The sequence below is a fragment of the Fibroporia radiculosa genome, assembly GCF_000313525.1.
Source record: "Fibroporia radiculosa TFFH 294 genomic supercontigs, scaffold9995, whole genome shotgun sequence".
Taxonomy (NCBI): domain Eukaryota; kingdom Fungi; phylum Basidiomycota; class Agaricomycetes; order Polyporales; family Fibroporiaceae; genus Fibroporia; species Fibroporia radiculosa.
In genome coordinates, this window is record NW_012133466.1 from 108,531 (window position 1) to 136,404 (window position 27,874).

Below are 27,874 nucleotides of genomic sequence, written 5' to 3' on the forward strand. Positions count from 1 at the left end.
AAGAGGTAGGTAGTACAAGTTAACAATTCAGATACAACACGCATAGATCCCAGCATGAAGAATGCACCCAACCACAGATATCAATGCAGGTCTATTGAAACACTAATGGTAGCTATGCTTCCCGCCAATTCATTCATCACATGTCTTCGTTAAATTGCCGTCTTGACGATACACCTAGCCTCTCGACGCAGCGGACGCCACTGGCCCTGTAGCATACAATGCCCAATGACACAATGATACCGATGAGTGACTCAGATTAATGACCATGAGGAGAGGACGCACTGTTCATATTTCCGTTCCAGGACTTTGGAGGGCGAAGATCAATAGATGCAAGTTGCTGACGAGCTGCCCTAAATTCTTGTTCCTCCAGGTGATTCTGGGCGAGTAGTGCAGCTTTGACCTCTGCCTGTCGCTGTAGTTCCGCTTCGGACTCATCTGACAAGTAATCTGTGAACCCTCCGTCGGAGATCACAGTGGTCTCCGAGTTGCTCCCACTGCTGCTGCTTGAAGCGCTAGAAATACTCATTGACGCCAGCGATTTCTCCAGCGTGCTTCCACGGCGCTGTAGCTGAGCCGGAGAGGTATTCGCACGCTCCGTCGTTCGTGTGTTAGATGCAGAAGCTGGGGGAGAGCTCGGGTTGTTGGTGGTTTGCGCACGACGACGTTGGGGCTGAACATCAACAGTGACTTTGCTAACCGACATGGACGGAGCGGCCGTTGATATGGACGGCCGTCGCTCGGTGCTACGTCGGGATAGTGAACCACCCAAATCAGCATTCCTGTGTCCAGGAGAGTGCTGAGACGTATTGGTTGACTCTGAACGCCGTTCACTATGGTCGTTGGTGCGGCGCCCCGCTTGATATTGATCCATTGCGGATCGACTTGGCAGTGACGATGCAGCCCCATCTGCGTTTACGTTGGCGTTTCGAGACGAGTTACCGGAAAGCGGCATGGTCCCTTGCTGAGGACTCCCCCCGGATCGCCCTCTGCTAGGGATAGACACGGCGGGCGTTCTACCAGAGGTGGCGTCCACCCTGGTTGGACTAGCTACCTGGTAGCTGGCTCTGCGTACCATCGAGGGAGCTGAGGACTGAGCGTTGGTGATGCGAATGCTCCCCATCGGACTCCCTGAGCTACCTTTCGATGTGATAGTATCCAGAAGAGCTTTGATGTCCGTCGGGATCGGAACGTGATGAACTACGCTGACAGCAGGCCAATCTGCCGCGCCTATGAGCCTTTGCTCGTCTTGTCTGGGGGGACGACAGCAGCCGGGCCAACCCGGATTCTGGTAGCCAGTCCACCTAGGGGGAGGGTTCGTGCCAGCCCACTGCGACGGTGTCAACATCGTTCGAATCATCTCGAATCGGTGTGTCAATACCTTGCAGAAGCCACATCCAGTAAACGTTTGCACTATCGTCCCAGCTAGATCAGACTAGTGTGGCACCGGCACTGGCAAGTAGGACTCACCCTCAGCATTCTTCAGGAAGACGACATCATGTCTGGGATGGGACGCTCTGTTCCGGCAGACATCCTTGATGTGTGGACACCTAGAATGTAGAGTTGGGCGCTATTGCTGCAGACAATATGGGAAATCGAGGTACCTGGCGGCAGGCTTGAAAACCTTGCACATGGGGCATGTGCCAGTGGCCTGGTCCAGAGAACCGTATGCATAGCACATTATGAGAAGAAATCGGGCATGCAGAGGACGAGAGAGCAGCGACGGGTCCGAGCAAGAGGGCGCTATAAGAGGAGGACAAGGGTGTTTGTGCTGAGAAAGAACTCGAAGAAGGCATATGCATGCGGCTCCTTTTCACGTCGCTGATCAAGTGCACTCTGACGGATCATGGCTCTGCAGTGAGACATTGGGCTGCAACCAAGCGGGATGGGTCAAGCTGGCCTGCGGTCGACGTTGTGAAGGTTCTGTGCAGGCTCTCGCTCGCTGTGCTTCGTTCTTATGTCCCTCCAGCCTCGAGGCTGCATCGTGCACAAGGCAGAGGCACGGATCATTGTCTAATTAATTTTCGCCACATTAGCCGGCTGTGCCTTTTCAGGACATACGCGCGTGAAATTCGCTTGAATCCCCCGACGCCGTCATCCACCGAGCCTAGCGCTGAGAGTGGACCAACCATCATGGGGAAGTCGCAGAGTAAGTTATCACCTGAACAGCTTGCCGACCTCCAGAAGCATACGTACTGTGCGTCCTCTTTCGTTTTACGGCCGCGCCCAGATCACCGACACACATGCAGTCGATAAGCGGGAGCTCCAACAATGGTCTTCTTCCTCTTGCATATCGCCTCTCTGAATCTCTGAAACGGGACCCATCTGCATCCACAGGTACAAGGGCTTTCTCAAGGATTGCCCCTCTGGCCAGCTTGACAAGACCGAGTTTGGTCGTATATACAAGCAATTCTTTCCCTTTGGCGATCCCGGCGAGTTTGCCGACTATGTCTTCAATGTCTTCGATGAAAACAAGAACGGTACCATCGATTTCAAGGAGTTCATCTGCGCGCTCAGCGTAACAAGCAGGGGTCGCTTGGATGAAAAGCTCAAATGTAAGTAGCTCAGCATCGCATATATGTATACTGTGGAGCTGGCCTAGCGGGCTTACGTATAATTCCTTATTGCAGGGGCATTCCAACTCTATGACATCGATGGAGATGGTTTTATAACATATCAAGAAATGCTCAAAATCGTCCAGTCAATCTATAAGATGACGGGTCAGATGGTCAAGTTGCCCGTTGATGAAGACACACCTGAGAAGGTGTGTACATTGTTTGCTGAAATTTCCGTCCTTGCTGGATGTACGAGTATGTAGCGTGTGGACAAGATCTTCAGAAATATGGATCGCGACAAAGACGCCAAGCTGACCTACGAAGAATTTGTTGAAGGAAGTAAACAAGATCCTACGATTGTACAGGTATACGTCTCAGCGTCTTGTTTTGCGATGCCGTCTTGATCAATAACCACCTATTTTCAGGCATTATCATTATACGACGGTCTTGTGTAGTCCAATTCGCCCAGGGACTATCGTTCATACAATGTCGACGTACACATTGTGGCACGTTATTTCTCAGAGATCTATCCGGCTGGTCCACTAGGGTCAACCATTACACACGTTTAATTGGTCCCCCCTCGGCTCGCTTCGAATTTTGCTGTATTGGACGGCACATGGGTTGGAGTTGTAAGAACGGTGTACTTCCATCTCATACATAGACAACAATGTATACTATTGTGATGAATGCTCTGAACCACAAATTGAACTTCCCGTAGCTATAGTCGACCATACTTCTTTAGAATTCGGCCCTCTATATCTTTACCCACCCAATTGTACAAGCCCTCTGCAAATGCTAGATTATCTCGGTCTGCGTTGAAGAGCTTGTTAAAGTCTTGTGCTTGCGGGGCTTGTGGGGTAGCACCAACAGCAAATGATGTGGTCATGTCACGCGATGAATCAGCAGCTAGTCAAGTCAAAATGAGTCTGGACTTCAGAGAGAGATTATGTAACTCTTGCGCACAATTATCGTTTCCAAGGATGAGACGATAGAGACCGTTCAAACCAAAGAAATTCAGGAAATACCAGGAAAGCGACGAGACCCATCGTACGTCCATGTCCGGAGTCTCCACACCGCGTTGCAGCATCGACTTGAAACCTAATGTGAGCGGGAAGGGGAGCTTAACTAGAAACGATGTCAGTATTACTCCCGATCATAACCAGAGGTACTCGCTGAGGACAAAGCCTTGGAAGAAGAAGTTTATCCACCCCATGATGACCATTTGTGGGACCATCATAACCATCTGGGTCTTCATTCCTGCCATCATGCCATCCATTTGACTCGGATCAGACAAAGGATTTGGTGGAGCGGCTGGTGAGTCGCCCTTAGGAGGACCATCTCTCAAGTAAGATCCGTCCGCAAATGCCTGCGAAAGATGCTGCGAAATAGAGTGATACAAATGATGCGGCAAGGGAGAATTTGCAGACGTTGTGCGGAGAATTTGAGAACGTATGAGAGCACGTCTTGCAAAAGGGTTTGAGTTTAACCAGCTTATATTAGTAGTGACTCACTGTTCGCGAATGGCTGCACGGGGCTGTTTCTTCGGTGGTGATTGAAGCAGGAGGACGATATAGTGTCTCAGGATGCCCACTAGAATCTAACATGCAAGATTTGTGAGTGACGACAGTCAATCATGAAGTCATATTGGCCCTGACCATGACGACTGTGATTGGGAAGAGGACCCAATCACGTATCTGTGGGTCCAGGTACAGAGAAACCCTGCGAAGACATTGGTACAAATAACATACAAAGTGAAAGGAGGTTCATACGTAGAACTTGTCATCTTGGTAGTAATTTTCGACCCGGAGAGCTTCAGCCGCGAAGCCACTGAGCCGCGGGACCTTTTCGGCGTCAAAGGTTTAATTCAGTCGGTGAAGGCTCCAAGTCTCTATTCGACCTCTGTATCATATCCCTCCTGCCGCTTTACCTACTGTTTGTATTCGTCCGTTACCTCTTGAAAAATGATTTCCATAGCCAGCCATATAGCTAAGTTGACAAATTCGTATGAAGAGTCGATTGATGGTGAAAGACTCGTGCTGGACGAGTGGAGAAGGTCTGTCTCCGGATGCTCTGCACGTCTACACTATACAATAACTTTCAAAAGGCTCAGTAGTGAGGTAGAAAGTAGGCATGGCTGTATTGGCTCAAAGGGTGACGTTCAATGATTCTAATGATTTAATGTAGCCCAGTCAATCGACGTCGGCAGCGGATTGGACGAGGAATTTCCTTGGGATACTTTGTTGGACATCTTCCGGGCACAACAGCACCATACCGGACAGCACTCTGAAGTAATCTCAGATATACTATCGTGTGTAAATCTCTTGCATAGGCATTCAGTTCACAAATTTATTGTTGGACTTGTTCTCAGGAGCCCCGAGCTTGAGCCTCTTCTGCATTCTCTGTTTGAGATCCTTTCATCCACGCGTCCGGTGGATTCGATCTCAGAAGAGCTCCTGGAGCTAATTGGTTTCGACAAAATTGAGTTGATAATGGAAATCCTCGCCAGACGTGTCAGCACTATCCGTGAAGTGAGCTCTTGGAATACCATCATTGTGCTCGACCTGCATGAATGACTCCAAAAAGCTCGGCGATTATCTTCAGAATGCGAATGTTATCACGAAAATAGAGGTATCGCAGAATAGCATTGCGAAGTCTCAGGATGCAGGTGGAGTGTATCATTATCTTTCGAAGTAATATCACTCAGTGCAATGGCTGCTCCTAGTGAGTTTAGATCCAGATAATGCTAGAAGACGCATGGAGGAAACGTTACGCGCTAATTCCGCTCGTCCTCTTTTCACGGGAACAGCAGTAAGGATCTCTTCGTGTATTCAGCCGACCACGTTTTCAGTCAGCAGTAACAGCACGAAATGCCTGAGACATTACCACATGTCTATACATCTGCATCAGTGGCTCAGGGAAATGTACTTTCTCAATTTGGTAGCAAGTATATTCTACCATTGGGTACGACAAGACATGACCACGAGGTGACTAGTTCTGCTTTGCGCGCCCCCTATGTCACCCTTATACGCGCCACAGGCGTATGAAGAAGTTATTGTACCTCCCGCAAAGGCCGTTCCTCCGCGCCAAGCAGAGAGGCTTATTGCGGTAAGCGAACTAGATCCTCTTGCTAAAGGATCCTTCTCTGTAAGTATCTTTTTAGATTGAGATGCTAGCGACAGCTTGCTCAATTATATCTAGGGCTATACAACTCTGAACAGGATCCAGTCCATTGTGTATCCCACTGCTTACAGGTCAAATGAGAATATGCTCGTATGCGGTGGGACCTTCGTTCGATTCGTGGCATTCTGATCCATTAATCATTCAATCAGCTCCCACTGGCGCTGTAAGAATCCCGTCTAATGCTGATAGACCATTCTCATGTGTCCTCGTACTCACTAGGGCAAAACGGATGTTGCGATGTTGACAATCCTCCGTGTCCTAAGTCAACACCGGTCTTCGGCGTCGACTTCGTGCTCTATGGCCGCGTCTATCTTGAAGAACGAGTTCAAAATAATTTATGTGTAAGTAAGGGAATTCTTCAAACCATATGGCGCACCTGAGACACTTCAATAGTGCACCGATGAAAGCATTGGCATCCGAGATTGTCCGGAAACTAGGAAAACGCTTGCAATGGCTATCAATAAGAGTGCGGGAGCTCACTGGCGCGTCTCCGTCTCCTAACAATATTTGAACCAGTGTAATGTCTTACTGTTGCTCCAGGTGATATGCAATTGACTAAAGCAGAAATTGCTGAAACTCAAATAATTGTCACGACACCTGAGAAGTGGGATGTAGTGACTCGAAAACCTACGGGTGAAGGAGAATTAGCTTCCGCAAGTGCTCGGTTCTTCTTTTAGGTGCCTGTACCAATTGAAGTCTTATCTTGCAGAAAGTGAAACTTCTTGTCATCGACGAAGTGCATTTACTCAACGACGATCGCGGCGCTGTTATAGAGACGATCGTCGCGCGCACTCTGCGACAAGTACGTCCATTGAAGATTACTGCAGATAAAGCTGACGTCTCCCGCAGGTCGAGTCGAGTCAATCTGTGATCCGGATTGTTGGTCTCAGCGCCACGCTACCCAATTATCTGGACGTTGCAGAGTTTCTCAGGTTATTTTCTCTCTATTCACAATTTGCTAATTTCTCATTATGACGTGCAACAGTGTTAATCGGCATAGTGGCCTTTTTTACTTCGACTCCTCGTTCAGACCTGTGCCTCTGGAGCAGCACTTCATCGGAATTAGAGGGAAGGCAAATAGTTCTCAAGCTCGCAAGAATCTCGACCGCGTGACTTTTGACAAAGTCTCTGAATTAGTTCACGAAGGACACCAGGTTATGGTCTTTGTCCATGCCAGAAAGGAGACAGTTAAGACTGCCCTGGCTCTCAAAGAGGCAGCAATGATGGAGGGTCTTCTTGACGAGTTCAGCTGTGAAGATCATCCGTCTTATCCCTTCTTCCGTCGAGACATTTCGCAATCCAGGAATAAGGAAATGAAAGAACTATTCGACAACGGATTCGGCATCCATCATGCAGGTATGTTGAGAACTGACAGAAACATGATGGAACGAATGTTCGAAGCGCGAGCAATCAAAGTGAGCGAAAAGATCATTGCCCACGTGTACTCTTCGAGCTCATTTGGCGAATAGGTGTTATGTTGCACTGCCACATTAGCCTGGGGTGTTAATCTGCCTGCTCATGCTGGTGAGACACACCATCTCTTTTCCATTATTCCGCCTCCAATGCATTTCCACTAGTAATCATTAAGGGAACCGAGGTATATGACAGCGCTAAGGGGTCCTTCGTGGATCTTTCAGTTCTTGATGTTCTGCAAGTTTTTGGACGAGCAGGTAGACCTGGCTTAGAGACTAGTGGTGTAGGCTTCATCTGTACCCCGCAAGATAAGCTCTCCCACTACCTAGATGCGGTTACTTCTCAGGTGCATAGGGCAGTCTCAGTATGATCTAGCCTTGCTTATGCCTTTTTCTAGAATCCTATAGAATCCAGGTTTGTTGTATCGTCGATTAGGTTGGGTAGATTCCTTCTTCAAAGCTGACTATAGTCTAGATTCATTACGGGCATGACCGATGCACTGAACGCTGAAATATCGCTAGGCACTGTCGCAAATGTTGGCGACGCCGTTCAATGGGTGGGATACACCTATTTGTTCGTGCGTATGCGTAAGAACCCATTTCAATATGGTGCGGTTTGTCTTCGGTCGTTTTGTTGAGGACCAACATTCATATGCATCCATAGGCTTGACTCGTGAAGAAGTTGCAAATGACCTCCCCCTACGTCGCAAGCGCAGTCAACTTGTGACGGATGCCGCGCGAAAACTCGCAGAGGCCAGAATGATAATATTTGACGATCACAGTGGTGCCTTCACGATCACTGACCTGGGCCGGATAGCTGCCAAGTACTACATCAGATACGCCTCCATAGAGATATTCCAGGTAAAATTCCAGCCGAGGATGTCCGAGGCAGATGTATTGGACATGCTTAGTATGAGTACAGAGGTCAGCTGTATCGGTGAAAGGGCATCTCATGATCTGATGGCTTCCTTCAGTTCGACCAAATCCAAGTCCGTGAGACAGAAGTCAAGGAGCTCGAGCTATTCCGGAAAAACGTTCCGTGTAATGTGAAGGTATGAAGGCCAGTGGTCGGTCAATCATTGATCTCACTTCTCGCGGAATGATAAGGGTACCAGCAAGGATAAAAGTATGATTACCGGCAAGGACGAAAGTACGGTTACCAGCAAGGATAAAATTAACATTCTATTGCAAAGCTACATCTCTAGGTTCCGCCCGGAGGACTTTGCTTTGGTATCCGATCAAGCCTATGTAGCGCAGAACGGTGGCCGAATCGTACGAGCGCTATTGGAAATAGCTATCAGTCGCAAATGGGCCAACGTCAGCGCCGTGCTTATGGGAATGAGCAAAGCAATCGAAAAACGCTTATGGCCGTTCGATCATCCCTTGAAGCAATTTAGTCTCAAACAGGATGTCTTATACAACCTTGAGCGATGGGCTGATAATTATAGCGTGGCTGAACTGGCAGCAACGAGTGCCAATCAATTAGGCGAGCTTGTACGGTTGAATGAACACCACGGGTCCGCAATCCGCGATGCAGCCAAACAATTCCCTACCTTCGAGATCACATATCTCCTGCGACCTCTGGGCTCCGATGTCCTTAAGATTGCAGTTCGCTTAAGCCGCCAATTTAATTGGAGCTCGAAGGTACATGGTTCTGTCGAGCCATTTTGGGTATGGATCGAGGACCACAAAGGTCTTACTATCCTACAGCTCGCTCACCTCGTCTTCAGACAAGCAACTGACTTTCTGGACATCGACTTCATCATTTCCATACCTAATGGAAAACCTCCACCATCAGTCACCGTTCGACTTGTCTCCGACAAGTGGATGGGAGCTGAAGACGAAGTCGGTATACCATTCGATGAACTAATTATGCCAACATCATCCGACTGTCACACGCCTCGTCTTGACTTACCCTTCCTGCTGCCTTCAGCTCTGCACCAGCCTATTCTCGAGGAAATATTTTCAAAGCGCATTCACGCATTAAATTCACTGCAGACTCAGGCCTTTTGGAGTTTTATGAGGACTCGGATGCACGCATTGCTTTGTGCGCCTACAGGATCCGGGAAGTCCACGCTAGCCTACTTTGCAATCTGGTAAGTTTTCACGCCGTCGCTCACGTGCTTCAGCCTTACAAGCCTTACCAAGGGAAACCCTGCAAAGCACAACGAATGGCTGGGTACTCGTTATCGTGTCCTGCTATAGCGCTGCAGCTGAGACAGCCGCCCAACTACGCCAGGTTTCCAAGTTCTTGGACGTTGCTGTGGATGTTGTCACAGGCGACTCGCTCTTACGTCCATTTCCTGGGAAGGCCATTCGTATAGCGACCCCGGATGCTTTGTTGGCTGCTATGTCGCGCCGGAGCAGCAAGCAGGAGCCATTGGCGGCCCTCAGGCTTGCCTTGTGCGAGGACCTACAGCTGTTGGATGCAACTTATGAGCTTGGCATTTCCTTGCTACTCCATGCGACTCAGACGTATCCTACCCGGTTCATCGGAGTTTCTAGCTCCCTTAATGACCCCTCAGACCTTGCGGCGTGGCTCAATGTGGACCCCATTGGGTTGCATAGTTTCCGTCCCAGTGACCGCGATCAGTCATTGACAACAGATGCATTGACGTTCACTATTCCACAATCACCCGCGCTCCTCAAAGCCATGGCCAAGCCCGTTCACTCAGCCATTAAACGAACACCTGACGAACCATCTATCGTGTTTGTGCCCTCTCGTACTCAATGCCGATCAGTCGCGTTGGACCTCCTCACGCAGTGCGCTCTTGAGACGGAGACGGCGAGAGGGTATTTGCCTGTCGATGTCCTCCCGGATCAAATCGAACTCTATCTGGGCAGGCTGCATGATCGAGAACTTGTGGATATCGTGAATCGAGGCATTGGATTCTTCCACGGAGGTATGACCAAGGCGGATCGTACTCTAATTCTAGAGTTGTACCTCGAAGGCCTCGTGCGCGTCCTCATTGTTCCCCGAGACTCTTGCTGGATAGTGCCAGTACGAGCAGCGACTGTCGTGGTCATGGGCACGCAGTATCTCCATGTCACGGAGAAGGAACGACAGTTGCGGGATTATGGTCTCGAAGAACTCGTCCGGATGCAAGGCTTGGCAGTTCGTCACAACGGCGCCGGTCATTTCCATCTGTTCTGCCAAGCTGAGAGCAAGGATACGGCCATTCGCTTCCTGAATGACGGCCTTCCCCTCGAATCAAAATTGTTGGATACAGATATCTTGCGTCAATGGTATCGCGATCGCAGAGAGGATGGAACCATCTCCAACAAGCAGCAAGCAGTGGACATGCTGTCATTCACATTCCTCGCGCGGCGGCTGAGCAGCAATCCAGTCTACTATGATGGATCTGCCACATCTATCAACGAACTGCTTTCGCGTATAGTAGATTCTTTCGATGTCGATGTATAGAAATTACGATATTACAAATACAATACTCGCTTTGTTGACCTCTATACTGGTTGACGATGTTTACACAAAGCTATGACTTGTTCACTTCAAAAACTTGCTGAGACTTTGCAGGCGCTCTGCAGCTTGCTTCATGGTGTCGATATCTTTGCAGAAGGCGAATCGTGCGTAGTTCTCGCCGATGGTGCAATGTTCTTCGCAGTAGAACTGTACACAATCGATCGGTTTAAGCACTTCAACAGGAAGAAGAAATGATCGTACCTCGCTGACGGGTATAGAAGACACTCCAACTTCCATCGCGATGAACCAACACGCGCTGTAATCCGATGAGCATGAGTGTTGCGACTAAAAACAAACACCACGCACCTGAAATCTCGGCCCCTTCCTAAAACGCTTGGCGGGAAAGGATAGTTCTCTGGCCATTGGACGGAAGAGATATCCTAATTATAGTTAAGTAACCATTTCAATGCGAAGATGCATGGAACACCCACCAGCAACACGAAATAACTACCTTCCGGCTGAGAGTATTTCATGCCGAGCTTGTCAAATGCAGCCGTAAGTGCATTACGGCGCTCATCGTACTCGCGGGTCTGCTGTTCAAGGAAGCCACGCTCTCTCGCCTGCTCCAAACCTACCGCTGCTGCCTCCTGTAGCGGCGAATTTGTGCAAAACACGATACGAGTGGTTGCGGCGAGTGTGGGCCTGATGATGGAGGCCGGCCCGATGAGCCAACCTACTCGCCAACCAGTCGCAGAGAACAGCTCTGCGAATATGGAATGAAGAAAATAATGAGAGAAAATAACATAACGACTTACTGCCCGCAGAGCCAACTGTAACGGTACGGTCCCACATACCGGGCAGGGTCGCAAATCTTACATGCTCTTTTCCGTCAAATACGAGATAATCGTACTAAATCAGGATGAATATACTTGCTACATCGATCAGAAACTGACGGCCACTCACCACTTCATCTGCCATGACGAGAAGGTTGTGACGCTCGGCTAGAACCGCAATCTTCTCGAGTTCTGCTCGTGTGAAGACTTTACCCACAGGGTTGTGAGGGGTATTTACAATAATCATCTTCGTACGCGGGGTAATCGCCCGTCTATGAACACAATAGTTAATCTTAGCTCAACGAATCGGGCGTCAAAAGAAGGAAACACGTACTCCAATTCATCAAAATCGATTAACCACTCGTTCTTTGCGGGGTTATCAACTGACGCTTGAGGGTGTAGCGGAACATAAACGGGTATACCGCCGTTAAATGTTACGGAAGGCAAGTACTGATCAAAGAAGGGCTCAAACATTATGACCTCATCACCCTGTTCTAGGAAGGCAACGAAGACAGAATATTGCCCTAAACGACCTCGTTAACGCGCTGCGAAGAGTCACAGGTTGCAATCAATCAGAATTTACCTTCATTGGCTCCACTTGTTACCAAAATTTCGGATTCGACGTCAAGCTCCCTCCCAAGCTGGGGGCCGTAAAATTTGTTGAGGGCCTGGCGGAGACGCAGACGGCCCTTGGGATGTGAGTAATGGTTCGTTGCGACACTGTTCAAGGCGTCTTCGGCAGCGTCTTTGACCCAAGATGGGGGCGCAAAGTTCATGTATCCTTGGCCGAGATTGATACAATCGGCGGGCAGATTGGCAGCACTGTGCTAGGGCTCAACCCGAGGATATAAAATAGAGCCAATGCGGAGACGCACTTGAAAATGGACCACACGTCCTCTGCCAGAGCACGGCCTTCTTTCAGGCGCGAAGAGAAGGGGACCAGGTTTGAGCGATCTTGATACTTCTTGAGACTGTTGACACCGTTGTGGACGCCGTTGGCGCCATTGGTGGCAGTGTGAATGTCTGCAGAAGGTGCCATTCTAGTGAGCGTGGATGGTCTGAGAGAGGAAGAACGAGAGCGGAGGGGCGAAAAGAGCTGGAGAGGACGAGGTCGAGTCAGGAAGAGCATGTCTCATACTTATGGAATCGCTTTGCATGTCTTATGTAGCGTGAGAACAGGTCCCAGTCGGAATCAGGGGGCGGGAGACCAGAGTGTGCAAATCTTGCGACTCGGGTTGCGTGAGCGGGAGAGTTGCAGTTCGTCCTTCTTCCACTATCGTGATGGCATCCTGGGGAACTGAGCGCCACGGCGACGTCGTTGACGCTCCCGACACCGCATTCGACAGCGAGCGCGCTCACAGCAAGTGGTCTGTGCACCCAAGTTCAAGATACGCCCCAGGCGCCGGCGCCCAGTCGGCGGCTGATGACTGGGAGGGAGCGTTTCAACCAGCCAGCTGAGCGTTTCAACCGCACCCGCTGATCGTCATCGCAATCCCCCCCGGGGCTCAGAGCATGATTGGCGTTGGCGAGGGAAGACGCTGGCAACCACCACGCACACTTCGACTATAATCGACCACAGTCCCGCGGCCGTGAGTATCCCCAGCTCGTCCCGCCACTGATCTAATCGTTTGCGGGCTCATTTCCTTCAGCTTTCTCCCGCAGCTATGTTCTGCTGAGAATTCACGGGACTCGTTCTAAAGCTCATGCGATAGGCTTCTAGCATTTTCACCCGCTCGTCTTCTTGCGCTCACCAACTAAATTGCAATTCCTGTCGATACACTTCAATCGCCTTATCCCCGGAGATCCTATTTCTGTTCTGCCCCTGAGCCACGAGCAGCGAAAGCCTGGATCCAGCCGTGCTCATTCGCGCACCCAGGGTAAGTGATATCAGAATATCGTCTCGGCTGAGAAGGCTCCTTCTCTTATGCATGGCCGCACCTCTCCCCGTCGTATAGTTGCCGTGCGACAGGAAATGAACCTGCTGATATCGCCATGTTGCAAGTATAGCCCTCAGTCCAGGCCAATGCCCATTGGGCTTCTTGCACAAGCGTCTCCCACTTTGCTTCTGTGTTAGCGGATAGGCTATGCTTCCTCAACATTCTTGACCCGGTACCAGGAGCGATGCGACTGCCGGAACATATCTACCGATAATGCTTCGTATGTACTTGTTTCAGCACAACAATGTTGATGCGTTCAGCCCTCCGTTCACTATCGCATCTGCCACCTGCTGACTTCGGGCAGCGTCATCCAACGTTTTTTGATTGGACCTTGGTTGATTGCACGTTCAAGATGCAGGCCGCGTGCAACGGATTATACCTAATGGCGACCACCGCGAGAAGGCCCGGGGTAGACTGGGCACCTATGCCACTCTTTGGGTACCTAGATCATGCTGTCCATATTCTGCCAGTGAAGGCTGGCCAGTGCGTCCACAGTAACTTGACGTCAGGAACATATTTTACGCTTCCGGACGTCTACTTCCAAATTCAAATAATGTTATTGTCTGAAATCCTGTCAGGCCTGATAAGATGTGTTCAATCTGAAGATACAATAATGAGTCACTCGATATTCGTACTGTGCGCATATCAACGGCCGTCAGCAACAGGGCTGGAACCGCAAGTTATCAGAATAATGATATGTAATGATTACATACAAGTAGCTGTCAGAACTTGCAATGATCATCGTGATGATTATGTAAGCAAAAAGTTCAGCGAACACGCTGGTGGCGTTCTGCAGCAGCTGCTGCACGCGAGTCGGACTCGGATCCCTCGTTGATTATCTTTGACGACGCGCCATTGCGATGAGTGACGACTCTAGTCATTTTCTTGGGACTATAGAAGAGTGCGTATGCCCACACGGGCCTACATTCTCAAGCTGACAAGTCAAAATAACACAGGATAGCCAGTGGCGCCGCCTCCCCTGTTGTCCACGAGCTGACCGCGCACGAGGAATCCGATGACGAGGAGTTTGTTTACCCTGGTGTTTCTGACGGTATTTCCACAGAGACGCCGATAGAGTCCAAACTTCCTGCCCTCTCGGTAGCAGCCTCCCCAATTCCTGTTATCTCGGCGGCTCCGGTGCCTGCGAAAAGGCCGCCTTCCCCCGCCCAGCTAGAGGCCTTGCACGCCGCAGCAGCACGAGGAGAGTTAAAGCGGGTTCAAACTGTGTTCCGCAACGCCATTGAGTCTGGTGATGTCGAGTCATTTGCTCTCGCCAACGATGCACCTTCTCGCATCGGCCAGACTGCCTTGCATGTCGCTTCCAGCAGAGGCTACCTAGATATTATCAAGTGGTGTATGTTCATTTGACGCCAGGTGTATTTGCTTCCATACTCACGAACGAATGCAGTGGTGGAGGACTGTGGTGCGATGCCCGATATTGAGGACAGGGAGGGAGAGGTATGTGAGACTATGTGCGCTGGCGTCCAGTCTAAATTATTGTGTTAGACCGCCTTGCATAAAGCTGCCCTCAATGGTCATCTCCACGTCATGAGATTTTTGTTGCCAGACCGGGCGGAAGTTCATGCGCAGGATGCAGATGGCTGGACTGCTTTGCATAATGCGTGCTCCAAGGTATTGTAGCTCATCAAACCTTACTCGTTTGATCCATTACTGATTCACTTCAGGGTTATCTGGATATTGTTCGGTGGCTTTGTGAGGAAGGTGGGGCGTCGGCGCAGGTGGATGATATCCGAGGTGTTAATCTCAAAAGTAAAGGCGGCTGGACGCCTCTCAGTAAGTCTGCATCTTTCACTCCGAGTGCACAATTTTCTGAGATTTTCTTCAGTGAATGCAGCGTCAAAGGGACATTTGCCGGTTGTACTGTACTTGTTGAATAAGCAGTCGGCCGACCCCTTCGTAAGGAATAACTGGGGGGAAACTGCATATGACGTCGCTGCGGCTGTATTCGAAGTATGGATTTGCGAGGTACGAAGTTTAATCTGGTTGAAAAGCTTTGGTTCACTGTGTCACTATAGGTTCTACAAAAAGCGGAAGCGGACCGTTGGCAGAATGACGCCGTGCAATACAATCCCTTGACAGTCCACACTACAGTACCTCTCGTCTTGTACGAAAACCAGCGGTTGGATATGCGGTTTAAGACCCTCGCAGTTTCTGGTGGTCGTCCGAAATTTTCTGCCTCGGGCTTGGGGAGACATGGCCGACGGTCGCCCTTTGAGCTTCGGCTGCCTACTCCTGACAACAGTAGCGGAAGGAAAGAGATCGCAGCTTGGCGGAGCGGGTTACAGCTTCCGCTCAGGGAAGATCCTTGGACTTTGCCAAAACCGGGTTCATCAAAGGATGGTATTGAGAGAAGTCATTTCTGGCTGTGTGTATCATCTCATGTTTTAGAACTTATGTCGACTAATCTGTCTGCTATTAGGTCGGACTGGACACTGGACATCACACACCCCGGTGTCGACGCAGATGAGGGGTGGCAGTATGCCCATACCTTCGAGGACTCGGAAGACTCATGGACGTCCGAAAAACCTCCACGATTACAGCGTCTTCTGAGTGGTAGTGGGGCTGTCGCTGCTGGCCTAGGTGGCACCAGATCACGGAGTAGCAGTGCGACCAGCTCTGGTTCTACTTCTCGCCAGGATAACACTAATTCGCAGACCTGGGTGAGGAGACGTCGGTGGGTTCGGGTCATGCGTAGGCGGCTTGATATTCCTCCTCTACCTTACCTGCAGCCGGACGGTGCGCTGTACCATCTGGGAGTAGACGGCTCGTTGTTCCCGCACATCGGACAAGATGATAACGATTTCAGTGATAGTGACGGCCAAGAGATGGGCCCCGTACCCAGTTCCGGATTAATGTCTGCGCAAGATTATGTGGCACGTGCGAGATATTTGGCTGGCTCTCAGTACAGTGATGTGGAGTCGACGAACGGGGTCAACTCAGCACTTGAAGCCAGACGTACAATCGCCAAATTAGAGCGTGCTACAACCGAGCTTAGACAGGGTATATTAGGTAAGGGATTGAAGTGACAGAAAGAGTCGTTCAACTCATTTTATGTTTTAAGGTGATAGTGATGTAGAGCGAAAGACGCAAGCTGAGGTACTCCTTAACGCATATAGCCGAGAGTTGGAGCGAAGGCGTCTTGCAGCTGGTGCACAAGGACTGCTTGTTGCTAATGATGGTATTGACGTGCTCGTGGCTATCTTGTCTATTATCTGACTTTCTTGTGGGAACAGACGATCAAGAATTTGATGATTACGATTCCGACGATGAATTTCACTACCCCGGGTCAGAGCCCACGAGTGTACATAGACCGTCCTCAGTGCGGTCTTCTACTACGGGTCACTTGAATCAGTTCTCTGGGACTAGAGGACTTACCGATCTTACACCGCATCTTTCGCAAGCTCCTGAGTTCCGTGTACCAACGCACGAAGCCCCTCAGAAAGTTCTGACTCCCCGATGGACGCCACCAACGCCCCATCAGATTCATGCACAGTGGGAAAGAGACGATACTGTCTCTCAATGCCGAGAATGCCGGCGCAGATTCAACTTCATAAACCGCAGAGTAAGTTTTTTTGTGAACGTTGTCTGGTCCAATATGTTACTGATCGAATTCTCCAGCACGTGAGGTTTATCACTCGCTGGTAGAATAACTGAATCAATCCTTCTTGGTAGCATTGCCGCCGGTGCGGGCGAATTTTCTGCGATCGCTGCTCATCATGGAGAGCACTCTTGGATCCTTCTGATGTGGTACATGATCCCACTTTCCCTGAAACTACGCATACCCCTGCCCTCCAAAGGGTTTGCCAGTCGTGTTATGAAGAAGTGACCGCCAGCGTACCCAACGGACTCAACAATGCTCGAAACACGTCTTTAGAACGCATCGTTATTGACCAAGGAAGACTCACCATTCCGAGCCCTTCAAGTGGTCAATCAAGCTCGCAACTTAGCGATCTGGCAGAGTGCGCAATTTCATTCCAACAGCTATGTGGCTACCTAACCATCGCTCGTAGGTGCCCCGTATGCAACACCAATCTAGCAGATATCGGGCTGCCATCAGAGCAGGAAGCCCACGTCAAAAATTGTCTTGAAGGGGGTAGCGGTACTACACCTCAAACAGCCAAGTATCTGGTCTACAAGCTACCTGGAGAAAGTGCTCTGATAGGCATTGAATGTAAGTTTGCCAATGTCTGTATGCGTTCACTGTTTCACGCCTGCTGCCAGGTGCTATATGCCTAGAGGAATTTGTTAAAGGTCAGTATCTTCAAAATTAGTCAACACAGCCGTACTGAATACCGCTGGTAGGCTCCACCGTTGCCAGACTCAGCTGCCTATGCAGCTTCCACAACGGTATGTTCACCATGCATCCTTCCGTATTGCACGCTAACAATCTCATTCCATAGCTTGCTTGGCTTCTTGGCTTCAACGCGGAAGAAGCTGTCCGGTTCATGCTCGCTAATGCATTTTATGACATTTTATATGACCACTCTATCTCATGTTCTCACTGGTGGATGGATATAATGATACATATTAATTCATACACTGCTATACGGCTACAATGTGGTTCTCAGTCTTCTCGTGGTATTGAGAAAGGAATCCTGCTCTCGTCAATCCGAATAATATTAGAGAAGTCCTCTTCGTCAGGCTCAACAATATCTTGACCTTTGCGGCCATCGTCTTGATCATCTTCGAACCACGTTGATGGGTCATCGTCGTCCTCATCATCCTCATCATCCTCCAAATCGGAATCTGTGGGTTTGTAATTCCTGGGAAGAGGGATATTAGGAGACTATTGAGACAGCCATGAAGCGACTCACATGAACGCCCACATCCGTGCTTCTCGCTCCTCTTTTGTGAGTATCTCGCCATTAGCTATATACCCCTGGCGTCGTCTCTTCTCTTCTAGCTCTTGTTTTCGCCTTTGATCGGCAGCGTGAGCCTCCTGTTCAATCCGCACAGCTTCCTGCAGTGTCATCCCGGTGCTGTGTGGATGAAGGCTCGCCATATGCGACGCCTGCAATAAAGTGGATATCAGGATCTCGGAAGACTGGCAGGCGAATTGTAAGACGACGCACAAACTTGGCCAAAACTCTCCGTTTCGTGTCGATGGGATGGTACTCCGGTTGTTGTGGAGGGTCAACACTCATCGGCTCATCTGCATCGTGGATTTGAGCATCCCCGAGCCTGCGTTGTATGGCATCCACCTCCACTAACTCTAGGAGGCGGGATTCAATGGCAGCCTGCTCAGCGGCAATGCGCTGAGCGTAGGAGGAAGTAGACGCTGTTCTAAATGGCTGAGTTCAACGTGAAGACAAATGAAGAGTAGAATCAATTTACGATTGTGACAAAATCCTTGCATTGCGAGCACGCTGATCCCGCAACTCACGGACCGACATGCGAGCGATCGGTGTGGCACCATTGGGTTTGGGTGGCACGAGGAAGCCAGGGGGCGCAACGCGAGTGCGCGTTGGCGACGATGTTGGAGACATGCGCCCGTTCATAGGGGAGAACATGGCGGGGAGAAAGAGTTAAGTGGGCTGGTTGTGGGCTGGAAGGACGATTGAAAGCTGGCTTATATAGCTTTTCGGGGGGCGCCTCTCAGCTGTGGCTGGAACGCAGCCTGCGGATGTCTGAGCGCAAGCCACAGGATGAACTCGTTTAGGAAGGCGTTATGGTACACCAGCCATGCCACAGTTCACCGCAATTGTCCACAACGGGCATCTCAACTATTGTACCAGCAACCATCATGCGGAAATCAAACTCCTACAAGTACAGATACATAACGTGCGTTCACATCCAAGCTCCAACCTTTCTAAATCAGCCAGCATATTGTACAAACAGGGGGTGGAACTACAAGCGCCTTCTCCGATCTTCAGAGAAACATATCACCCTGCAATCGCGGATGAACTAATGCTATATCACGTCTACGACATCACTCACCGCTCCAGGAGGCATAAGTTCGTCGTTATCAGGATCGTGCATATTCCCCCCTCCAGCTGTTCCTCCGCCACTACCGGGGCCAGGAGGAGGTCGAACAGGAAAGCCAGGCAGGCGCCCTAGACCTGGACCAACGGGATCGAACCGTGCCCCTGGAGGGGCACCCATTGGAGGAAGAATACCATCACCTCCCCAAGGACCCCGTCCACCTGGTCCCTGGCCCCTCATCCCAGGACCAAATATAGGATGGTTAGGCCCAACAAACATTCCATCGTCTCCATTGTCAGGGAAAAGCGAAGGCGGCGCAAATGGACTGCGAGGGAAAGGATCCAAGTCACGCCTACCAATTTCAAGGGGATTTCGGGGTGGAGTATATAGCCTGGAGCGATCGGGCGCATACGGCGGCTCAACAGGTGTTGGTCTCGCAGGAGGGGGTACATCGGCTCTGGGCTGACTGCCTCCAGCGCTGATAGGTGGATCAGCGGACTGCTCCGTGTATCCCTCTTTGCGCAAGCCGGGAATTAGTTTTTGCACCGTTGTAAGCTTGTACTGAGACATGAGATCGGCTACTCGATTCGAGGAAATAAAGCCATGTATGAGTGGCTGAGCATCCGGCGAGCTCAGGTCATGCGGGAAGAAGGACGGCGATACAAAATCGTTTGTAGAGATGTCAAGAGTGGCCGCTTTATCGCTCTTCGTAGCGAACGTCATGCTTTCCGTGAATCTGCGGCGATATATAAACGTACCTCGACGGCGATTGAATTGACGAGAGTCCGAGACCCCAGCTTGACAATCTTCACAATAAACTCGAGGCTACTCTGTTCATGCCTGTATCTAAAAGTATAATTACCTGGAGCATGCTGATTCCATTCGTCCGGAAGCACGCTATTCAAAATGGTGCGAGCTGGAGAGGCCTCGTCAACTCCAATTAGACGAAAGCCCAAAGCAAACATGGTTGTGTGTATTATGGCAGCGAGCGCATCTTGAGGATACTCGAGTCTCTTCCTTGTGGTAGGAAGAAGGTTGGGAAGGGTGGAGATGAGAGCGGCTGGGTCGAGGACATTCGAGCTCATGGCGGCGCGAATGGAATCTGGGACTTGACGAGCGATTCGTGGACCCGCATACGTGATCGTGGTTACTGTTTATGGGAATGCTACACACGGACAAATACTCGTGATCCCGTCCTTGCCGAGTCCTTGCCCGCTCACCGCTCGCAGTCTTCAGCACTGTAATTATCTTCTTAGCTGCTTCCTTCATTGCCGGAACCTGCGAAATCATGGCGAGAAGAGACAGGTCGTACTCACCGGATAGTCCAAATAAGAGGGTAAGACCTTCCCACCGCTCTTCACCGCGGTCCCCGTCGCCGACGAGGCGCCAAAGGTCCACTAGATCGAGGTACGACGATGAAAGGGACAGAGACAGAGACAGAGAGAGGGATAGGGACAGAAATAGAGACAGAGAACGAGACCGGGACAGAGATAGAGAACGAGACAGATATCGAGATGACAGGTACCGCGACGACAGACGAAGGGAGTATCGCGACGACCGCAGAGATGACCGCGAACGTCGGCGTTCACGATCTAGAGACAGGAAAGACCGAGACGGTCATCTTTCTCCTCCAAGAGCTACCCAGACGCAGGATGTTAAATCGCAAACGCCGCCCGTGGAAGACGAGAAACTAAAGGCCAAACGCGCCAAGTTAGAGGCCTGGAAAAAAGAGCGCGAGGCGAAGAAAGCTCTTGATGAGGCAAAGGCAAAGGCTATGGCATTGGCTGGAAAGTCTGCACCAGGTGCGCAATTCGTTTAGTTGAGTATTCAGGCATGGTTTCACACCACTTGATCGACACTTGCCAGCACCGACTCCTGCCCCCGCAAAAACGACCGTTCACTTAAATCGCTCGGCGCTGAGTGGACTGGGCTTAAAAGGATTGCCGCTCAAGCCCGACTTGCTCAAAGTGTCGAAATTGTCGACGAATGGGGCGCTGGACGATTCTGTGGAAACGAAGCGCAAACTCGAGACGCTCGATCTGCCCGAGGTGGACATGACTATGGCGGATGGACAGGCGAGCGTCGGAGATCTCGAAGTAGACGATGACGAGGACGAGGCAAATGTCGCGGACGACAAGGCCAAGCCCGAGGATATTGTGGACGAGGACGAGGATGAAGTTGACCCGCTAGATGCATTCATGAGCGGTGTCAAAGAGGAGGTGAAGAAGGTCAATATGGAAGACTTGAAGAAACTTAAGGTCAATAGCAATGGGAGTGCTCGTTTGGACAGTAACCTGATGGATGAAGGTCCAGACGATGCCGCTGAAGGTCCCGAGATTGATGAACTGGATGCCACGGATCTCAATCCTGAAGATATTCTGGCACTTGCAGCGAAAAAAGCAAAAAAGAAAGATCTCGCTGCTGTGGATCACACGCGTGTCCATTACGAGCTATTCCGCAAGGAGTTCTATATCGCTCCTCCAGATGTAGCTGCAATGAGTGACGAAGAAGCCGATCTGCTACGACTCGAACTCGACGGTATAAAGATCCGTGGTGTTGATTGTCCGAGGCCAGTGACAAAATGGAGTCATTTTGGACTTCCGGCAAGTTGGTGCGTAGTTAGCAATCGTTATTACAAAGACTTGCACTGATTATGTTTTTAGCTTGGACGTCATCAAAAAGCTCAACTATGTTGCACCAACACCCATTCAGGCCCAAGCAATTCCTGCCATTATGTCCGGCCGAGATGTTATTGGTGTTGCCAAAACAGGTTCCGGAAAGACTATTGCCTTTTTACTTCCACTTTTCAGACATATCAAGGATCAACGACCACTTGAGCAGATGGAAGGTCCAATGGCGGTGGTTATGACACCAACGCGAGAGCTGGCGGTACAAATTCACCGGGAGTGTAAGCCTTTCTTACGGGTTTTAGGTCTCAGGGTAAGCTACTCCCTTGTTTTATTCTTCAAGATGGATGTGACAAACGTTTCTCAGGCTGTATGCGCATATGGAGGTTCGCCAATCAAAGACCAGATCGCTGAGATGAAGAAAGGTGCGGAGATCATCGTGTGTACACCAGGCCGGATGATCGATCTCTTAACCGCAAATTCTGGGCGTGTTACCAATCTCAAGCGCGTAACGTACTTAGTACTTGACGAAGCAGACCGAATGTTCGACATGGGTTTCGAACCTCAGGTCATGAAGATTGTAAACAATATCCGACCCGATCGACAGACTGTACTCTTCTCAGCAACGTTTCCCAAGCAGATGGACTCTTTGGCGCGGAAAATCCTGCGAAAACCTCTCGAAATTACTGTTGGTGGTAGGTCAGTGGTTGCAGCTGAAATCGACCAAATTGTCGAAGTCCGAGAAGAAGATTCGAAGTTCAATCGCCTTCTGGAGATTCTTGGCCAGACTTATAACGAAGATCCCGAGTCGCGAACACTGATTTTTGTCGATAGGCAGGAGGCTGCAGATAATCTTCTCCGAGAACTCATGCGGAAAGGTTATCTCTGCATGTCCCTGCATGGTGGCAAAGACCAAGTTGATCGTGATTCTACTATTGCTGATTTCAAGTCTGGTGTTGTTCCAATTGTCATTGCTACTTCCGTAGCTGCCAGAGGATTGGATGTCAAGCAGTTGAAATTGGTGATCAATTATGATGCGCCGAATCATATGGAAGACTATGTGCACCGTGCAGGTCGTACTGGTCGTGCAGGGAACAAGGGAACATGCGTCACCTTCATCACTCCTGAGCAGGACAGATACTCCGTTGACATCTTCAGGGCTCTCAAGGCCAGCGACGCAGATGTTCCGAAGGAGCTTGAAGAGCTTGCAAACGGTTGGGTTGCGTTTATTTGGGGAAATTCAACGTCTTACTTACAGCTTTCGCATAGGTTTCCTGGAGAAAGTGAAATCAGGCAAGGCTAAAGTGGCAGGATCCGGATTTGGTGGTAAGGGTCTTGACAGGCTAGACCAAGAGCGAGACGCCAAGGAAAGAGCGGAGCGCAAGGCGTACGGCGAACCAGAGGAGGAAAAGGCTGTGGAGGAGCCCGCGGCTAAGGCGAAAGAGCCTGTGGACGACATGACATTCGGTAGCTTCAAGGTCGAAGTTAAGCGCGGACCTGCTCCCGACTCCTCGAAAGGCCTTCTTGGTGTCGCGGGCGCTGCCGCGGCCGCGCGACGTCTCGCACAAGCCAAAGAAGAAGAGAAGATTCAGAATTCTCTGCGTGCGGCTGAGGAAGCTGCTGCGCGAGCCGGCAAAGATACAGCAGCCCACAAGCAGGCCGTTAGCGTCGTCGCGAAGCTCAACGCTCAACTCAGAGCGCATAAACTTGTCGCTCAATCACAACTGCAACACGAGGATCTCACTGGGAAGAAGGCGAATGCGGATGCGACGGAATTTCATGCTATCATCCCGATTAATGACTACCCGCAGAAGGCGAGGTGGCGAGTTACCAACAAGGAGACTATGGTGCAGGTACGTCGGCCAATCCGATCATTCGCAATTATCTTACTGAAGCCCGACTGTTAGCTCATCGATATGACCGGCGCATCAGTGACGAACAAAGGTAAATTTTTCGTTAGCATTTAAGAGCCTGTCGCTCAGTGTTGCACACAGGTATCTACTACGAGCAAGCCAAGGAGCCTCCTCCAGAAGGCCCTCCCAAGCTGCATCTGCTCATAGAGTCCAATGAGGAATGGCGGGTGTGTAGATGTGTCTTATTTGTGTCTTATGGTTGTACTGATGTATTGTTGTGCCATGGTAGGTTGAACAAGCCGTTCGGGAAATCAAACGTCTCCTTGTTGAAGCTTCTGCGGCAGCATTACAAGCGGAAATGCGCAATCCCACCGCTACAGCGGGGCGTTATAGTGTTGTTTGATTGGTATTGATTGGTTGCGCTTCATGATGTGGATAGTGTAGTGGTAGAGCTAAGTATCCGGTATACTATATCTTTTTCTCTTGCGGTTGTAATAATGACACAGATGTCCGCCGATGCGCTAGTCCCGCCCGCACGACGCTAATAGAAGGCGTTTGAGGTATCCATAACCGATTCTCGGTATTTCCGGTATTGCTGTATCCATTGATATACGTTGAGAACGCTTATTTCTCAACATACCCATAACGCCCAGGGCCTCAGAACCATCGCTAGTTGGCTCGTCGCCAACCTTTGCTTGTTTTATGATTGAAATGGTAAGAATACTACTAACCACTTTTGTTTCATGCTAGACGAAAGACAAGAATCTCTGAAGGGTGGCTGTATGGCTTGGCGATTGAAGAATATCCGAGTGCGGTGCGCTCCTCATTTGTGGGACCTCTCGCATGCGTAAACTGACTCTCATTCCTGTGGTGATGACGCAGAATACCCTTACGTTTTCTATCAAGAATCTCGCGAACAATTGTGAGAGAGTTGACTATTTAGTACCGGCGTCTCCTGTGCGTCAACAGTTTTGCACCCTTCGCCTGCAGATTTTATGGCCCGAACGGTGGAGCGTCGTCGGCAAGATCCCATGAATGATGGGAGCACAATCAGGAGAACTAGTGTGCATACCTCATCTATTCCAATGCCCTGCGCGCCACCCATCCTATCGCGTCTTCGCTTTTGGGGTGCCTACTCTGATCAGCCACACGCACTCCCTCGTGGTGGTGTTGCAGCGCTTCGCCTAATTTTCGTCGTTCCGGAAGCCTCGTGACTCGTATGTCGCTCCCACCCCCGATTTTTGTGCTTCGTTCCATCCAAATGTCGTCAATTCAATGCGTATATAATCCACGGCCTTCCTTCTACGCATCTCGCCCCAGAGCGACTGCCTGCTCCGCTCTCATTATGTCTTCATCTTCGCATCGTAGCGCCCGTGGATCCGTCTCTGAGAAAGCTCAGCATGGTATTGCTTATTCCTACGGTTCAACTTTTGAGGATGAGATTCGTGCAGCTGCACCCAGCCTGCGTGGACGGCGATTGACGGCTGCTCTGGCATTCGTGGCGGGCACAGGCTTCACGCTATTTGGGTACGTTAGCCGTCTCTCTTGCCCGAGAGCGAAGATTCACATGTGCATGTGCGTGAAGTTATGACCAAGGTGTTATGTCTGCTCTCCTCACCGCAAACCAGGTGCGTCCTAGATTAATACTCATATCACACATCGCCACTGGCGGCTGAGTAGCTGTCGGCAGTTCGATAAAGTCTTTCCTCAAGTCGCGATAGGCGATAATCATGCCACTTTACAAAGCTTTCTCGTCGCCATCTATGTGAGTCGCGCTTCTTATGGTTTGTGTGGGGCAGACAGCTTTCAATTAGAGCGCTGCCAGTGGCACCTGATGTCACAACACGCGCTCTATACAATACATGCCAGGTGACGGCTGTAGAGGCATCAGCTGATGCCGCCTCGGATACCCGCTGCTAGTCCATCTCGATCTCTGATTCTTCTATGCGTGCGTCCCACGCACTTGCAGGAACCTTAGTTCTAACGGTTTTTTGCAGGAAATTGGCTGCCTGTTTGGTGCTTTATCTAACCTCTGGCTTGGCGATAAGCTTGGCCGGAGGAAGACGATTTTTATTGGAGGTTCTATCATGATCGTTGGCGCAATACTGCAAACCACTTCCTTCACCTATGCTCAGATGATAGTTGCTCGTATCATCACGGGTCTCGGCAATGGATTGAATGTAAGTTCGCATCGAGATTGCCACCCTCAATGCTGACAATCCCGATTAGACGTCCACAGTTCCAACATACCATGCTGAATGTTCGCCCGCCGCGAAGAGAGGCAGTTTCATTATGGTTGAAGGCAGCTTGATCACATTTGGTATTATGATATCGTGAGTAGACTTATACACACCTACCATAACAGATGCTGATACCGCCCAGATACGTGCGTGACATTGCGCTCTCTCAGCATTGACATATCTGAAGTCATTCAATGCAGTGGCTAGACTTTGCATTGTGAATTTTGATAAATGGTGGATGTTTGAATTTACGAGGCTAATTGGCGTTACACCCCTAGCTATTGGTTAACGGGCTCTTCAGCGCAATGGAGAGTCCCTATTGCTTTTCAGATTGTGCTAGCTTTGATGATGATTGTGGGCGTCATGTTTGTGAGTTCCCTCTCGTCTTACACACCGCCAATATGCTGAATGGCGATTGACAAGTTGCCCGAATCGCCACGATGGCTTGCGAAACATGGTCGCGAAGCAGAAGCGCTGGCGATCATCTCAGCTCTCGAGAACAAGGACTACACTGATGAATCGGTGCAACTTACCTACCATGCTATTCGCGAAACTATTGCTGCTGAACACAGTAATTCTTCCTCTGACCGCTCTGCTCTTCGGGAGATCTTCACGAATAGTCGCTCGCAAAACTTTCGACGAGCCTCCTTGGGCGTTATAAACCAGTGCTTCCAACAAATCTCTGGCATAAATATCATTACATAGTATGTACTATCTTGTTCCCTCCCGTATGTCTTACTAACTTGGCATAATTTACAGCTATGCTGTAGGATTTGTTTCCTCAGAAGCCGATGACGGTGCACTTCTGACGTCTTTTGCATACAGACGATCCTCTTCCAACGTCTTGGGCTTAATGACGTCAACTCACGTATTATTGCTGCCGCTAACGGTACAGAATATTTCTTGGCCAGTATCATCGCCATCTTCCTTATCGACCGAATCGGTCGCCGGAAACTCATGTTGTTCGGCTCGGTGGGGCAGACACTCACTATGGTGCTGCTCGCTGTTCTTGGAAGCATTAATACGCCTGGATGTCAAGTCGCGTCCTGCGTGTTACTGTTCGTTTTCAACTCATTCTTCGCCGTTGGATGGCTTGGGATGACGTGGCTATACGTGAGTCCTTTGCCCAGCTTTGTTCACATGCTGATTGGTTTGATTGCGCGTTTTAGCCCGCGGAGATTGTTGGCCTGAAAATCCGTGCACCGGCGAATGCATTCAGCACCGCGTCCAACTGGATCTTCAACTTCGTTGTCGTGATGGTCACTGGTCCATCATTCAATGATATCAGCTGGCGAACTTATATTGGTAGGCTGATTGAAGTTAATATATCTAGGTCATCGACTCATGACGCGATTTGATAGTCTTTGCTGCGCTGAATGCTTTTATCATTCCTATTGTGTATTTCTTTTTCCCAGAAACGGCTGGACGGTCGCTGGAAGGTGCGACACTGTTCCATGGCATGATCCGTGGACGGCACTAACGCCTTCACGCAGATATGGACGTAATATTTGCTATTGCATACAACGAGAGTGTATCCCCCGTTGCTGTTTCGCTTAGAAAGAATGTACCTCCAGCTGGTTCACCAGAAGCCGACGAGATTCTTGGTATTTCCCCTCGCAGTAATGATGGTGAAGTGCTCGAAGAGCGTAACAAGGAGTAGTAGCTTATAAATGATGATATGTATCATAGAAACATGGCCCCTGTGACCAGTACATAAAAATCAGTGTAGCAAAATACGAGAAACATACTCCACGACAATAATGCCAATTTACTATCCAGTCTCAACGTGCATGTCAGTCACGGTGCGCAGAATATGTTGGCTCGGGATTGCGTGACACGAAGCGCGTTCGGTCACGCGTGACCCACGCGACACGTA

At 50.1% G+C, this 27,874-nt stretch overlaps 10 protein-coding genes across 10 annotated transcripts; 5 read left to right on the top strand and 5 right to left on the bottom strand.

Annotated features, from left to right (window-relative positions):
* Positions 1 to 256: 256 nt before the first annotated feature.
* Positions 257 to 1,345, bottom strand: FIBRA_07021 (uncharacterized protein; the record flags this gene model as incomplete). The annotated part of the gene is made up of 1 exon (XM_012328721.1): positions 257 to 1,345. One exon carries the CDS (start codon positions 1,343 to 1,345, stop codon positions 257 to 259), a length of 1,089 nt encoding a protein of 362 aa, XP_012184111.1.
* A 785-nt stretch (positions 1,346 to 2,130) lies between these two features.
* On the top strand, positions 2,131 to 3,007 carry FIBRA_07022 (uncharacterized protein; the record flags this gene model as incomplete). The annotated part of the gene is made up of 6 exons (XM_012328722.1): positions 2,131 to 2,194; positions 2,247 to 2,271; positions 2,335 to 2,552; positions 2,628 to 2,761; positions 2,816 to 2,917; positions 2,978 to 3,007. 6 exons carry the CDS (start codon positions 2,131 to 2,133, stop codon positions 3,005 to 3,007), a joined length of 573 nt encoding a protein of 190 aa, XP_012184112.1.
* A 263-nt stretch (positions 3,008 to 3,270) lies between these two features.
* Positions 3,271 to 4,335, bottom strand: FIBRA_07023 (uncharacterized protein; the record flags this gene model as incomplete). Its single annotated transcript, XM_012328723.1, has 6 exons — positions 3,271 to 3,458; positions 3,516 to 3,672; positions 3,733 to 4,015; positions 4,064 to 4,149; positions 4,208 to 4,271; positions 4,322 to 4,335. The coding sequence occupies 6 exons, from the start codon at positions 4,333 to 4,335 to the stop codon at positions 3,271 to 3,273; spliced, it is 792 nt and encodes a 263-aa protein (XP_012184113.1).
* Positions 4,336 to 5,564: 1,229 nt separating this feature from the next.
* FIBRA_07024 (uncharacterized protein) lies at positions 5,565 to 10,568 on the top strand (the record flags this gene model as incomplete). The annotated part of the gene is made up of 16 exons (XM_012328724.1): positions 5,565 to 5,696; positions 5,751 to 5,829; positions 5,882 to 5,895; positions 5,952 to 6,073; positions 6,126 to 6,198; positions 6,442 to 6,534; positions 6,582 to 6,664; positions 6,718 to 7,147; positions 7,202 to 7,256; positions 7,310 to 7,491; positions 7,543 to 7,559; positions 7,620 to 7,753; positions 7,809 to 8,068; positions 8,119 to 8,196; positions 8,252 to 9,240; positions 9,293 to 10,568. The coding sequence occupies 16 exons, from the start codon at positions 5,565 to 5,567 to the stop codon at positions 10,566 to 10,568; spliced, it is 4,017 nt and encodes a 1,338-aa protein (XP_012184114.1).
* An 81-nt stretch (positions 10,569 to 10,649) lies between these two features.
* FIBRA_07025 (uncharacterized protein) lies at positions 10,650 to 12,437 on the bottom strand (the record flags this gene model as incomplete). The annotated part of the gene is made up of 9 exons (XM_012328725.1): positions 10,650 to 10,772; positions 10,827 to 10,881; positions 10,932 to 11,005; positions 11,057 to 11,328; positions 11,381 to 11,474; positions 11,529 to 11,670; positions 11,733 to 11,922; positions 11,982 to 12,220; positions 12,274 to 12,437. The coding sequence occupies 9 exons, from the start codon at positions 12,435 to 12,437 to the stop codon at positions 10,650 to 10,652; spliced, it is 1,353 nt and encodes a 450-aa protein (XP_012184115.1).
* Positions 12,438 to 14,195: 1,758 nt separating this feature from the next.
* Positions 14,196 to 17,756, top strand: FIBRA_07026 (uncharacterized protein; the record flags this gene model as incomplete). The annotated part of the gene is made up of 16 exons (XM_012328726.1): positions 14,196 to 14,236; positions 14,292 to 14,689; positions 14,744 to 14,793; positions 14,842 to 14,967; positions 15,021 to 15,129; positions 15,182 to 15,321; positions 15,372 to 15,721; positions 15,776 to 16,365; positions 16,418 to 16,534; positions 16,590 to 16,918; positions 16,975 to 16,982; positions 17,029 to 17,154; positions 17,190 to 17,315; positions 17,367 to 17,527; positions 17,578 to 17,607; positions 17,659 to 17,756. The coding sequence occupies 16 exons, from the start codon at positions 14,196 to 14,198 to the stop codon at positions 17,754 to 17,756; spliced, it is 2,799 nt and encodes a 932-aa protein (XP_012184116.1).
* A 164-nt stretch (positions 17,757 to 17,920) lies between these two features.
* Positions 17,921 to 18,866, bottom strand: FIBRA_07027 (uncharacterized protein; the record flags this gene model as incomplete). The annotated part of the gene is made up of 4 exons (XM_012328727.1): positions 17,921 to 18,119; positions 18,171 to 18,367; positions 18,429 to 18,639; positions 18,691 to 18,866. The coding sequence occupies 4 exons, from the start codon at positions 18,864 to 18,866 to the stop codon at positions 17,921 to 17,923; spliced, it is 783 nt and encodes a 260-aa protein (XP_012184117.1).
* Positions 18,867 to 19,225: 359 nt separating this feature from the next.
* FIBRA_07028 (uncharacterized protein) lies at positions 19,226 to 20,363 on the bottom strand (the record flags this gene model as incomplete). The annotated part of the gene is made up of 3 exons (XM_012328728.1): positions 19,226 to 19,243; positions 19,294 to 19,983; positions 20,037 to 20,363. 3 exons carry the CDS (start codon positions 20,361 to 20,363, stop codon positions 19,226 to 19,228), a joined length of 1,035 nt encoding a protein of 344 aa, XP_012184118.1.
* A 330-nt stretch (positions 20,364 to 20,693) lies between these two features.
* FIBRA_07029 (uncharacterized protein) lies at positions 20,694 to 24,161 on the top strand (the record flags this gene model as incomplete). Its single annotated transcript, XM_012328729.1, has 9 exons — positions 20,694 to 20,855; positions 20,924 to 21,080; positions 21,145 to 21,889; positions 21,942 to 22,218; positions 22,273 to 23,119; positions 23,175 to 23,758; positions 23,813 to 23,849; positions 23,900 to 23,985; positions 24,048 to 24,161. 9 exons carry the CDS (start codon positions 20,694 to 20,696, stop codon positions 24,159 to 24,161), a joined length of 3,009 nt encoding a protein of 1,002 aa, XP_012184119.1.
* A 942-nt stretch (positions 24,162 to 25,103) lies between these two features.
* FIBRA_07030 (uncharacterized protein) lies at positions 25,104 to 27,658 on the top strand (the record flags this gene model as incomplete). The annotated part of the gene is made up of 14 exons (XM_012328730.1): positions 25,104 to 25,285; positions 25,344 to 25,386; positions 25,449 to 25,523; positions 25,756 to 25,938; positions 25,988 to 26,078; positions 26,124 to 26,144; positions 26,206 to 26,215; positions 26,277 to 26,367; positions 26,422 to 26,702; positions 26,758 to 26,764; positions 26,824 to 27,111; positions 27,168 to 27,303; positions 27,360 to 27,437; positions 27,492 to 27,658. 14 exons carry the CDS (start codon positions 25,104 to 25,106, stop codon positions 27,656 to 27,658), a joined length of 1,653 nt encoding a protein of 550 aa, XP_012184120.1.
* Between the last annotated feature and the right edge of the window lie 216 nt (positions 27,659 to 27,874).